This window comes from Rhinichthys klamathensis, unplaced genomic scaffold, assembly GCF_029890125.1.
Source record: "Rhinichthys klamathensis goyatoka isolate OS25496 unplaced genomic scaffold, OSU_Roscu_1.1 h1tg000092l_1, whole genome shotgun sequence".
Classification (NCBI taxonomy): domain Eukaryota; kingdom Metazoa; phylum Chordata; class Actinopteri; order Cypriniformes; family Leuciscidae; genus Rhinichthys; species Rhinichthys klamathensis.
The window spans coordinates 563,031-577,530 of record NW_026606631.1 but is presented as its reverse complement, the minus strand read 5'-3'; the positions used below and the strand labels follow the sequence as shown (position 1 = coordinate 577,530).

General features: G+C 40.3%; 1 protein-coding gene across 2 annotated transcripts in view; it reads right to left on the bottom strand.

The window, feature by feature from the left end:
- nup160 (nucleoporin 160) overlaps positions 1–14,500 on the bottom strand; it is a 154,566-nt gene that overhangs the window by 29,391 nt on the left and 110,675 nt on the right. For both annotated transcript variants that reach the window (XM_056252058.1, XM_056252059.1), the window contains exons 26-29: positions 3,541–3,646; positions 3,298–3,458; positions 2,251–2,311; positions 1,778–1,888 (exon numbers count right to left, since the gene is read on the bottom strand). In XM_056252058.1, coding sequence (XP_056108033.1) covers positions 1,778–1,888; positions 2,251–2,311; positions 3,298–3,458; positions 3,541–3,646 — 439 coding nt within the window. The remainder of the gene's footprint in view (positions 1–1,777; positions 1,889–2,250; positions 2,312–3,297; positions 3,459–3,540; positions 3,647–14,500) is intronic.

Below are 14,500 nucleotides of genomic sequence, written 5' to 3'. Positions count from 1 at the left end.
GGAAGAAAGACATTTAAGGAGAGTTATATTGCAAAGTTACATTAAAAGCATATTAACTGCCCTTGTAGTTTGTTTTAAACTAACACACACTCATAGATCCCTTCATAGGACCTGGGCAATCGACAAACATAACAACATATCAAATATACCTCAGTAAATGTCTTTAAATGAGGAGAGTAGTAAAAGTTCATTTATGTGTGTGTGTTTGTATCTGCGTGCATTGAGCACCCAACAGGGGGGGGGGGGTTTGTCTGGAATTCCTTTGAAGCTTGGACTACGTGAGTGGGAGAATGTAGGGTTAGTCTCTGGCGAGTGTCGCAGGGTCGTAAAAGTGTCAGGAGCAGACTTGTTGGCACCAAAGTCCAGTAATTTTCATTAATCCTAAAACTTTGGGTTTTAGGAAGAATGTGCTTTATTTGTGTTCAGGACGGAGTCATGGATTTACCCCAGATACCTTACACTAGAGAAATGCTATTTTTATTAAGCTTTTAAAAAAAAAAATCATTTATATGTAATGATCAGACTAAAATAAACAGGTAGGCTAAAATATATTCTTCTAATCTTCAGAAGAATATCTCAGTTTTTTTTCAGAAGGAGTTACACTTGCAAAACTTTGATTAATGGTTGTCTTTGAGACTCTGTTATTGTTATGTGGCATTTCGTTAGCAGTTTTGGTAGATGTGGGCTTACACTTTTTGAAGTCTTCATAGCCCTGAGGGTGCGTTTCAGTTGAGATGACTGAAGATTAGTTTCCTCTCGACGTGGCCACAATTTTTCCGCACGACTTATTGACACCGTCACTTATGTTCACATATCGCGTTTTTTGCGGATGCAAATTCGTTATTTCAAATGCAGGCGCGCGGCAAGCACGCTCAAAATGGAAGCACATTTTTCCATGCCCGCCTATGCCGCAATGAGATGAGAACATCAACTTTTCAGAATGCCGCAAGCTCACCGCAGGTCATGAGACAAAAACCAACAATCAGCTTCGGCCTTTCCGTAACAACATCGAAAGCTCGGCCCAAACAGCTGATCATAGCTGTACAGGGCGGGTTTTTATTTCTCATCTCCAAAAATATATCTAGAAGTAAAGCTACATACAAGGGCTAGAAATCAATGAATCCTTTGCTGATACTTCCTCGTCATCATGGAAAGCCCTCAGCGCAGTTCATGGTTGCATAGCAACAACAGATGCGTGCTTGTGGAAAGAAGGAGAGCGGCGCGGCCGCACTTTCCAGGCGTTTTTAGACGCGATATGTGAACGGCCCCTTACACAGTACCTGCATTTGTGACACTTCTCTATTGAAGCCAAAATATTGCCATATTTCAGACGTACAGGCCAATCAGGATGTTCTCTGTCTCATGAGGCACACACACGCAAGGTCTCTCGCTCTCTCCCTCACTGCCGTGCGCGCGCTACACGACACGGTTGGAGCACAGTATACGTGTTCTGTCTCGCATGCGCGCTCTTGTTCGCTCGCTCTAGATTCCGGGAGATTTTAACTAATTTGCGGGCATCAGGGAGCCGCTATCAATATGCGGGAGACTCCCGGAACTTCCGGGAGACTTGGGATGTCTGAAATTAAATAAAGTAATTTATCGCACCTCTCTGCGATACGGATATCACATATACTATTATCGCGATGACGATAATTTTTCGATACATCGTGCAGCTCTAACTTCAATGGGATGTACTTTGACAACAATAAAACAAACAGCACACAAAGATCATGTGTGTAAGATGAAGATGGAATACACATTAGATAAGTGTGCTTACCTGCGATAGCTGCTGAGGGGGGGTCCTGTTGAGCTAACGTTAGACGACTCCGGGCAAGAACATACTCTTTCTCCAAGTCTTTCAGCTCAAGAATGTCAATCTGTTGATTTACTGTGATCACATGACAAACAACTATAAAACGTGCAGCTTTTAAAAAATAAGATAGAACACTAGATTTTGCTAATAGTAATAAATTAAGATTTTAAGATTTTTCTTTATATTTAGATCTCTCAAACCTCATTTCATAATGTGATCCATAGAGAGTCAAGTACACATTAAATGGTAACAGCTCTTCGTTTAGGCAAGGCATAAATTGAAAGACTTTTGGACTGATTCATTAAGAGAAATCATACAATAAAGACACGTGAGTTTTGAATGACCAATATAACTCATATGATCATATTTAGGTTTTGAATGGGGGAAACAAGAGCATAGTCCACATAATGTTAGAGGGTGTTTTTGGGAAGAATTACCTGGACTTGCAGCAAATTCACCATCATAGTTCCTTTTTGGTGATGCGCCTGGTCGTTCATACTAGTCAAGGCATAACATATATTAAAATACATTATGATATAATAATACATTTTACAATTTTATATTATAGATGTATACACATACAGTACTGTGAAAAAGTGTCTAAAAGTCTAAATGATTCACAAAACAACTTTTTTTCACATTTTTAAGGTGGTTATTTATATCTTTTACTTATATAAATGCCAGTAGAATTTGTCAATTTAGATTTCCAGACATTCCTTTTGTACTGTTATCATGCATTGAGATGAACCCTACAATAGATGTCTGACCACACAGGGACTTGACTGCACCGAATTAATCTAGGATTACCTAGAGGAAAAAAAAAGTAGTAATTGAGTCTAAATCGAGGAACAGTACCAACTCTCCTAAATGCCTGGAACATTTTAAAAACTGGACAAATTTATCTAGGAAAATTGGTGCTGTTTTAAAGGCACAGGATGGTTATACAAATTATTGATTTGATTTAGGTAACTGTTAATTGCTAAAAAGTATTGATGGTATTCTTTTTTTTTTTTTTTTTTACATCCTTAATTCACAAGAAAAATGTTTATCGCATGCCTAAAATGTTTGCTCTGTGTGTTTACAAGTGTATACAATGGTGTGTATACAAAGTGTCCGAAACTACATGTGTACACACACTATATATTTTTCTTTGTTTTAAATGAAAATACATAATCACTGCGCTCAACCATTTTTTTGGGTGCGCGGATCCGTAGAAATAAATACTTCTAAATGAAAAAAACAAAAGATCCGCACTCGCTTGTCTTCCTTGTTAAATTATTAAAAGAAAATATTATGCAACAAAGCACATCTGGGATCATTCAATTCAAACTCCAGTTGAATGATCCAGATAAATGATTTAAAATATATATATTTTTTAATAATTTAAAAAGGAAGACAAGCGAGTGCTGATCTTTTGTTTTTTTTTAATTTAAAAGGATTTATTTTACTCCACCCAAAGAATTGAAAAGGTTTTAGATGCCTACCGCTGCTCCAGAAGAGGGCTGCACAATCCAAGCATAGTCCGGATGAACAAGACGCAGGCAGTTGAGGGCAGCGAGGTAACAGTTCACCTGTTTCTGGAGACCACGGAGAGTTCGTACCTCACGGCCCAGACGCATGCCGTACTCAAACATCACTGTACCGGCTTAAACACAAACATTTTATTGTTAGCTTAATGACCAATTTCTGGCAGAATCCTTGAAATATCCCTGTACCATCAGTTTTACCTTTCCTATAGTTGTGACGATTGATATGAAAAGCATATAGAAGCTCATAATAGTTGTGAGTCATGAGGTCCACAGCTCTTGCGCGAGACTCAATAATGCTGACCACCTGAAGAACAAAAAGCACAAAAAATACATTGGCTTGCTAAAAATACAAGTAATAATGAAGTATGTCGTTTCTGCGAGACTAGTGGCATCCAGCAGATGAACAAAAATACAGCATATTTTGCAAACGTCCCCTCCGCGCTTCCCTCTGTTCAGCAGATATTTTCTGGTACCGAAAAAAGACGGGGGTCTCAGACCCATTCTAGATCTAAGACAACTGAACAAAGCGCTTATGTAACGCCAGTTCAGAATGCTTACAACCAAGAAAATCCTCACGCAGATTTGCCAAGGGGACTGGTTATGTCGATAGATCTGAAGGACGCTTATTTCCAGATACAAATAGCGTCACGTCACAGGCGATTTTTGAGATTCGCCTTCGAGGGCCAGGCATATCAATACACAGTCCTACCGTTCGACCTGTCTCTTGCACCCCGTACATTAACGATGTGCATGAACGCGGCGCTCGCACCCCTGAAACTTCAGGGCATGCGAGTTTTTAACTACTTGGACGATTGGCTGATTCTAGCTCGATCTCAGTCAGAGCTCATAGAACACAGGACCGTGTTACTCGAACACCTCGAGAAACTGGGTCTCACAGTCAATTGGGCGAAAAGCTCGCTGGTCCCCAGTCAGAAAATAATTTCCTGGGCACAGAGCTGAACTCCAGAGCACATAATAGACATTCAGCGCTCCACGAAATTCTTCCGCCGCGGCGCTTTAGTCCCGCTCAGGAGGTTTCAGAGAATGCTGGGCTTGATGGCCTCAGCATCTTCAGTACTTCAGCTGGGCCTGCTTCACATGCGCCCGCTGCCGTTTTGGCTCAAAGCACGAGTACCACCTCGAGCTTGGGCTTCCGGTCTGCTTCGGGTCAATCAGGAATGTGTCACAGCCCTGAAACCTTGGAGAGCGACCGACTGGTACCAGTCTGGTGTAAACCTGGGGACTTCCTCGAGTGTACAGGTGGTGTCCACGGACGCCTCCACCTCGGGATGGGAGCGCTGCACGAGGGCAGACCGTTCTTCGGCCTATGGTCAGAACGAGAAAAGCTCCTTCACATAAACTGTCTGGAAATGTTGGCAGTCGACAACGCGCTGAGGCTCTTCTGTCCCCGAATAAAGGGCTACCACGTCTTAGTCCGCTCGGACAACATGTCGGTGGTATCCCAGATAAATCGCCAGGGCGGCGTCAGGTCTCGAAACCTTTTCAGACTGACAGAGCGCATTCTGGTCTGGGCTCAGCACAATCTGCGCTCACTGAGAGCAGCACACGTGCCTGGCCTCCTGAATTTGGGGCCAGACAGACTGTCCAGAAACAATATACCAGCTGGGGAATGGTCTCTGCACCCGCAGACAATCCTCCTGCTGTGGGAGAAGTTCGGCAGAGCACAGGTAGACCTATTCGCGTCCCAGGAGAACGCTCACTGCCCAAAATTCTTCTCAAAGAGCAAGGATGCACTAGCCCTCGTCTGGCCCAGCTGCCCGCTCTATGCTTTTCACCCCAGTTTCGCTCCTGCCTCAAGTGTTGGAACGAATCAGGGAAACCAGATGCTCTGTGCTCCTTGTAGCTCCGCTCTGGACGAACCAGGAACGGTTAACAGTCCTAATGCAGCTGACGAGCACTGCCCCATGGCCGAGTCCGACGAGGAAAGACCTCCTCTCTCAGGCCATGGGCTCAATTTGCCATCCTCACCCGGAAAGGTGGGCCCTGCACGCATGGGCCATCAACCGGTACCCGCAAACCTCCCCGAGGGAGTGCTAAACACTATCACGCAGGCCAGAGCACCGTCTACTAGACGTCTCTATGCCTCTAAGTGGTCAGTGTTTGTTAACTGGTGCAAAACCCGAGGTTTTCCACCCACAAGCAGCGGGGTAACAGAGGTACTTTCCTTCCTTCAAGAGCTACTGGATAAGGGCAGGTCCCCATCCACGCTCAAAGTCTATGTGGTGGCCATAGCAGCGTTTACAAAACCTGCGTCTGGCCCGTCACTGTGGAAAAATTATCTGGTCATTCGTTTCCTAAAAGGAGCTAAGAGGATGAATCCTCCCAGACCCCCATCTATCCCCATGTGGGACCTTTCCATGGTGCTAGAAGCCCTGAAAGGAGCCCCATTCGAGCCAATCCAGACATCGGATATGAAACACTTGTCTTTCAAAACAGTGTTTCTCATGGCTCTTGCGTCAGTAAAACGCATAGGGGATCTGCAAGCGCTCTCAATAAGCGCAACGTGTCTGGAATTTGGGCCTAACGACTCAAAAGTCATACTCAAACCAAGACACGGATACGTGCCTAAATCCCTCAACACACCGTTTAGGGCCCAGGTAATCTCTCTGTCTGCCCTACCGGTTCATAATGAGGAGGAAAGCACAGGCCTCCTTTGCCCAGTAAGGGCATTAAAGGCCTACGTATCTCGCTCGTCTGTTTTCAGACAGACTGAGCAGCTTTTCGTTTCGTTTCGTTCAGCGGTCGCGCTAAGGGCCTAGCCGCTTCGAAACAGACCCTATTCAGATGGATAGTTGATACCATAGCAATGGCATACACTACAAAGGGACTTGAGTGCCCTTTAGGTGTTAGAGCACACTCCACCAGAGGCATGGCCTCATCGTGGGCGTGGTCTAGTGGGATCTCTTTACAAGATATCTGTATGGCGGCAGGCTGGGCCTCCCCGTCTACATTTTTAAGGTTTTATAACCTAGAAGTTCCCGCCTTACAAGCCAAATTGCAAGCCAAAGTCAAGTTCCACCTGCCCCGTCGTTTCGGCGCAGAGTACTGCACTCGCTTGAGCACCGCTCAACGGGCTGTGAGTTTTTTCCCAAGGGAAAATAATGCCTGTACTATCACTCAGTACAGGCCGAAGTTTTTCTCTTCACCCTGACTGTGTGTGACACTATTATAATGAATAGCCTTTCTTGTGGCTAAATTATTTGAGAATGATGCTGCTAGCCTCTCTTCTCGGACTCTCTGTGAGTTCATGGTGATTATGCACTATATGCGCCCCGGGCACTTGTCCCTTGGGACTTTGGTGTTGGATCCCTACATGCACGGAGTTTTGCATAGTGTTCCCCTAGCGTAAGATATTACGCAGTACGAGAGAACCTCTCGTAAGAGAACGTACTCGGTTACTAACGTAACCTCAGTTCTCTCTAGAAGAGGGAACGAGTACTGCGTATCTTGCCGTGCCTGCTACGCGCTGGTTCGCTTCGGTGATGAAAAACCAGTGAGATCAGCCCATCGAGCTATCTTTATAGGGCTAGACCACGCCCCTTTGGGCGCGAGCGTGACACGATGGGCGCGAAGCGCCCCCATTGGACCGTCACCAAAGGGCCGCTCTCGATAGGCTGCTGCAGTTGCCGCAGGACAGCCAATAGGCACGCTGAGCCGCCTGCATATGTCTGTATGCTGCTGCAACGCGTTTTGCAATAATTCAAAATTAAGGATAATTTTTTGGCTTCAATATCTCGAGGAAAAGAGGTTTTCCCCTAGCGTAAGATATTACGCAGTACTCGTTCCCTCTTCTAGAGAGAACTGAGGTTACGTTAGTAACCGAGTACGTTACACTACGTGAACTCACTCAAGGCCCACAGAGAAGGAAATGAATAGTTGAATAAAGTCGTTATTTTTGTTTGTTTTTTGCGCACAAAAAGTATTCTCGTTGCTTGATAAACTTAAGATTGTACCACTGTAGTCACTTGGACTATTTTAACGATGTCTTTAATAACTTTTCTGGGCCGGCAAGTTTCAATCCCATAGAAGCCTATGGAGGAGTGATCCAGCTCTCAGATTTCATCAAAAATATCTTAATTTGTGTTTCAAAGATGAACGAAAGTCTTACGGGGTTAGAACAACATGAGGGTGAGTAATTACTGACAGAATTTTCATTTTGGGGTGAACTATCCCTTCAAATGTGAAACTGCCATTAGGTGGTGGCAAGTCAGTCTTAAGTGAGTTGAGGGAGTCATTCATTCAACCGATTTGTTCAAACAGCTGATTCATTCGGGAAAGCAGCAAGTGATTGTTCATTGAATCATTAAATTGATTCGTTCAAAACGCGGATTTCAGTCAAAAAATCATCGCTGTCTGTTGCATGGAGACTACGGTTTCATTTTGAAATTCTTGTCGGCGAAATAAAGGGAAAACAAACAATATTGATAATATTGTATATAAAATGTAACTCAAAATGTTCATTTATTGTTAATTTAACTGTTATACAAAATAAATATCACATTTGTAATTGTGCACGGGAAAACGGCACTCTTGCTGATGTGATATTGCATGATAACAACATAATGATATAAATATAAGACAAAAACTCATTTGGGAACATACCTATAACTGCACACAGTCTAAGCCAAATTGCCATCGAAAATTTAAGACCTTTCATAAGAAAAAATAAGACTTAAGAGTTTTTATGGCCTTAAATTTAAAAAATCTAATTTAAGACTTAAGGATCCACGGAAACCCTGCATACAGATGACTCTGACCATTCAACCAAACCAGGTTTGAGACAAGCTAACGTGTGGCGTCTTTAGACATTTTCCCACACATTTAGCATTATTAATCAGCATATAAAGAGCATTTCAAAAGAAACAATGTTAGAATTTGGAATATTATTTAGAGATGGCAAGGGAAGACAAAAAAATCTTTTAAATTACTAGTTAGCTTTGTTTTGTGCTCATAACGAGAGTTTTGATTATTAGATTATGTACATTGTTTGTTTATAGTAGTTTATTACTTTGAGCAAAATATAAAAATTGTCCATACTTTTCTTAAGAGATAAACCTGCACCCCCAGTACGTTTCTCTGTCCCAAGGCCTTCTATGTGCCATACACAAAGGTGTCTAAATGTAAAAAAAAAAAAAAAATAGCCTGTTAAAACATCTGATCTAACAATTTTATAATCATATCCAGTTGTGAGAAATAACTTTTTTTGGTCAATTTTTGGTAAAAATTCTTAGACACCACTGTCTTTGATGACTATTTTGAGTTTTTTTTTTTACCAAGTACAACGGCTGCCTCGATGGAAATGTATAACTGTTCCAAAAAAGTATTGTCCAGACCTCCGCTGGGAAGGAAAGGAACTTTAATCCCTGATCTAGATGAAGTCTGAGCATTGAGACATACGCAAGTTCGCAACTATGATTATTCAATAAACTCTGCTCTTTTATTATCATCACTTCGTCTCCTGCTTCTGCTCTTCTCAGTCAAACTCTCAGGCTGTTAATAGAGTCTTGAGTACCAGACAAGACTTTCTGTTGACAGGTTTGCACACATCATTTGACAAGATTCGGCGTCCGGGGCTGGATTTGATATTTCTGACGTGGAGATTTCATCCGATCTAATAGTCTGCTGTCAATATATTCATTTCTTTTAATCGCGATCAATCGGACCCTTTTGTGCGATTAATCGTACACTTATGAAATTAAGCATACGACCAATTGTTTTGTTTAACACATTCATTTTGTCGTCATTTGCTATATCCAGCAAAGTAAAGCATGAGATTGAAGGGTGATTCTCACAAAACTATTTACTGCAAGCTTTTTCCAAGGTAAATTTAGGTGTCTTTACCAAATAACCAAATGATATAAGGATTCCATATAATTCATAAATGTATGCACACCAAAGCACCCATGAGAAATAAAAATGAAAAATTATTATAAGTTAATTTGCGCTACCGAACAGAATCACATGTAGATAAACTCCCGACTTCCAAGATCATCTAACTGGTATTACGTTAATGACGCAATTACACGTGCTTCAGTTTATAATTTATTTGCGTTCAATTATTTTAATGCATTAATAATTTAGAATTAAATCGCATGTATTAACCCTCTGGGGTCGGCAAACGCCCCGGCGCGTTTTGCTTGATTTTTTTCACATAGCAGCAAAATAGACTTAAAATACTCAGTTTTTTTCATATTTCTTAAGTCTGTATGACCAAAAATGACGGTTAAATGTCTTCTTTTTTAGGTGTCCACTTACAATCGAAATAAAACATTGTGCTTTTGTAAAATAAAGAAAATAAACAGGGTGTGCTTTCTGGCTCTCCCTCACCGGGAACTTTTTTTTTGGAGCACGTCTCTAAACTGAAACAAAACTCAGCGAATACTATTCACCCAGGCATGAGATATATATCTTTATAATCATTTAAGTGTGTACTTTTAAATGATCTGATTCAAAACGAAAACAAATTTTTTCTGTTTAAGTAATTTGTATAAAACCAACAAGATGTCCAGTTTCTCAAACGCTTGCTCATCATTTTTAATTTGACCACGCCCACGCAAGAAAGAGATTGATATGCAAATCTCCACGAAGGAACGCGAACGCGCTCATTACCTAAAAAACAAAGTACCAAACTTCATCAGTCCTCTGCTTTTCGTCGAGTTTGGAAGACACGCAGTGAGCTTACATTGGATTTACCTCAGAAGAAGAACACGATTTGAAGACAAGAAAGATGTAAGGTAAGAAATGTATTATGAAATATATTAGTTAGTGTTATTCTTGCATAAACTTAACATTCCAGTTGAACTGTTGCTAGACTAAAATGTATGAAATCGACGGAAACATGTTGAAATATGAACTATAGTCTAGACAGGCAGGAAATAAATATACATGTACGACACGAGGATGTTTTTATGTTTGATAATAAAACACAGCATGATGTTAGGCTAGTATCAGTGTTTACTCTAATATGGTGAATATTATAATGTTTAGAACCATGTTTACTGTTAAATAACGAATGAAAACATTTGAAGTAACAAACATATATTTTTCTCTAGTGTACTGAAGTGGTCCTTTTTAATGATTTATAGGCCGCATGCTATACAGGGTTCCTGCACACTTTTGAAAGTCAAATTTAAGGCTTTTTAAGACCTTAAGAAATCAAAATTAATACCGTACATTAGGGCTGTGCAGTATTGACAAAAATATATCTTGATATTTTCAACGTTTTGTTGATAATAATTAGATGATATTTTACTGATTGTGTTTTTGTGCTGGTGCCATGGCTGGTTTAGGTCTGTTGTTGACAGCTGACTCACGAAGATATTCATATTTTTCATATTCTATGCAGTGGTCAGTTCACAGCAGTGACAGAAATTAATATTTTAATTAAGGGGCAATATTTGCCACCTTAAATTGATTTTTTCAGGGGCATTTTCACCTATATATGGAAATTTTTTCTAAACTTATTTAGAGTTATGCATCACCTTTAATGTCAAATACTATCATTCAAATTAAATTATACAGTAATTATACAATAATACTTAATTATATAATAATCATACAGTACCACTGTTACCAGTCAAATTAAATCATTCAATCAAAATCCATCTTTGCAGTGCAGAGGTGACAGAAGCGGCATCAGAAGTGGCATTAATATATTTACACTCCATTTACAACTGCATAAATAAAACGAGATATATAGCCTATTTTTAAATCAATATTCAATATTTAAATATGAAATGATTTCTAATTTTAACATTTTATTTAAAGGGTACTTTAAATATGAAACCGCAGCGGCAAATCACTGTTGTGAGTAAGTGAGTTGAGGGAGTCATTCATTCAACCGATTCGTTCAAACGGCTGATTCATTCGGGAAAGAAGCAAGTGATTCGTTCAAAACGCGGATTTCAGTCAAGAAATCATCGCTGTCGGTTGCATTGAGACTCTGCTACCGTTTCATTTTGAAATTATAGTCGGCGAAATAAAGGGAAAACAAACAATATTGACAATATTGTGTCTAAAAAGTAACTCAATGTTAACTTATTGTTAATTTAACTGTTGTATAACAAATATCACACTTGGAATTGTGCACGGGAAAACGGCACTCTTTCTGATGTGATATAAGAACATAATATGATATAAATATAAGACAAAAACTAATTTGGGGACATAACAGTTACACTGCACACATCACGCAGCAGTGAAAGCACGAGACAAATGCGATGTCAGCTCGCAGTGCCTCGTACATTGTTAAAACAATGATTACAATATCATAATAGACAATACACATCGCACACCATACGCACATAAAGAATGAACTTACAACTGAACTGACATTTACGACCTTTCTTCTCCTCTCCTCTCCTCTCGCGTGCAGGAGACAGTTATGCTGCCGCGACTCGCGAGTGACGCGAAATGTCACGTGAATTAGCAAATCCACAAAGATAGAATAATAAATTTAAAAACATACGTACGCTAATTAGATAGTTTTAATTTGGAAAGCTTTTAGATATGTCTAAGTCAAAGTGTCATCTAAAATTTAAGACCTTTCATAAGTAAAAATAAGACTTTTTATGGTCTTAAATTTTAAAAATCTAATTTAAGACTTTTTAAGGATCCGCGGGAACCCTGCTATAGGCTATTGTTATTATTATTTGGAATTAAAATAGCCGCACATCACATACCCTTCACCATCCCTAGAGATTAGCATGGGGTACTTTCCATAAGATCATCTCTCAATGCAAATCAAACCAGCTATTAGGCTAACTGAAATAAAACCATGTCTATATGGTGAAGGGTATGTGATGATGTGGGGCTTTTTTAATTCTAAAGGCCAAGAGAACTTTATCAGGATGCATAGTATCCTGATCCATGAAATAACTGGCCTTTAAAAATAAAAATCTGCCCCTCTATGGGAATTCAACATAGGGGTGTCCAGACGTATGCACCCTGTATTTTAAGGAAAAACATTTAATTATTTGCGATACATTATTCATTCACAAAGAAAATTGGTGTCCCTAAAGGTTGGAGTTTTCCTCATTTTTTTAATTAAGGCATTAAGATGATTTTTTTAGTCAACTTTAGCATGGGTGTGTTCACTTATTCTAAGCACTGTGTGTGTGTGTGTGTGTGTGTGTGTGTGTGTGTGTGTGTGTGTGTGTGTGTGTGTGTGTGTATATATATATATATTAGTGCTGGGCAACGATTAAATTTTTTAATCGCGATTAATCGCATGATTTTCTTGCGATTAATCGCATTGTTACGCGCAAACTTTAATAATGAATTCTAAAGTAGTGTATTACTCACTTTTGATTTAAATGTACTGCTATATACACAAAAGTGCAATAACATGTGGTTTGCAAAAACTTTAAACAAATAAGGTGCTTTATACCAGCAGTATTCTCTTTACACAGCAATAAAATATTTATTGTAAATCTCAACTTAAACATTAATGTAATCAAATCAAATATTAAAACAAAGCTATTTGCCACTGCCAGGGCATTACCTTTTATCTAGCTTGTTAAAACGAGTCCAGTTTTCTTGGTTTTTTTCTTAACAGGTATCAACAGGTGTCTTTTAGCAGCAGAAACAGTCTATGTAGTCAGAGGTCATGAGATATAAGTCGACCAACGTTACTTCTCTGATAGTAGCTTAGGTTTGGTCATGCCATGGTTTCCCACGTACACTAAGATTGCATTAAACAGAGGTAAAGCCCAATTTATACTTCTGCGTCGAACTTACGTCGTACCCTGACGTGCACCTCTCCAAAAATGTAACAACGCGTCAATTCTACGCGTACCGCAAGCGCTGCGATTGCTAGAACCGCTCCACGGGTTTCACACTCTCCCTCTGCATGTGTAATTGCACGTTAACGCGGACAACGACGCAGAAGTAAAACCAACCAACGCGTAGTGTATAGCGTAAGTAAGTCCGACACAGAAGTATAAATCAGCCTTTTAGAGTGAGGTGAATTGGTCGAGCACAAGGTGCAGCGACAAGCGGGTGCGTTCTGTGAAACAGTTGCGGTCATGCTCGCCTCACGCGCTCGCCTCACGCGCTCGCCTCACGCACGCGCCCGCCCGTTGCCTAAGTTGAATTGTCTCAAAGGACTTTGATTGTCTATAACTTTTTGTACACGACGCGCAGTACAAATCATTGGAAGAGAGACTGATCCTCGGCTCGCTGTTTGTGAGTTTCCAATATTTAAATAGTTATCAGGACATCAACAGAAGGGAATTCACATTGCAGAGCATCCCCGCTAAACTACACGCAGGCACATCAGGTAAACTTATGTATAATTTTAATTTAAGTTAAAAAGACTACAGCTGCGTAGCGCACAGAAGCCGTTGCCATGGTTACTATCCATAGAGCACCTGTCATTCACTCGCGGAGCGCTGTCTCCCTTTCTGTTCACCTGAGAGAACCTGCCAAAGCCTCTCCACTGCTGGTTTGGGTGGGTTATTTGCTGGCTGACCAACATCCCACCCCTCCTGTGATCCATGGTTTGACTGTAGGCCTATGTCCTATTCAGAGCCAGTGTGCAACGGACTTTCAAAAAAAAAAAAAAAAAAAAAAAAAAAAACACGCGTTAACGTGCGATAAAAAAATTGTCGGCATTAATTAATAAATGCGTTAACGCGATAATAACGCGTTAACTTGCCCAGCCCTAATATATATATATATTTATATCTCGCAAATCTACAATGTATGCCCAAAGTCGTGCAGCCATATAGTTTCTCTTGATATCAGCATGTTCACAGGTGTTTTTTATTTTTTTATTTTTTTACAGGGACCAGATGCCACTGATGAGTTCTGCTGACTTCAACATTCACAGGAGAGACTGTACATGAACATGGTAAAATGAAAAATCAAACACCTTGGAAATGACGGGTATGTACTATGTTTCAGGAATGGCACAAAGTTGTGACTGTTCAAGCCTCTATCTTTAGATCAGTGTGTTTACCAATGTGCTTTTTTGTCCTTTGTTGTGTATCTTTGGATTATGTTGTGTTGTAAATAAATTCAAACAATTTAAAAGCCATTCTTTTTAAAATCTCCTCATTCTTTGTGCAAGGCTCCTCATGATGATAGCACCTAATAGGGCCATTAGGGGAGGGTCTTTGTCTTTCTCAGGTGTGAA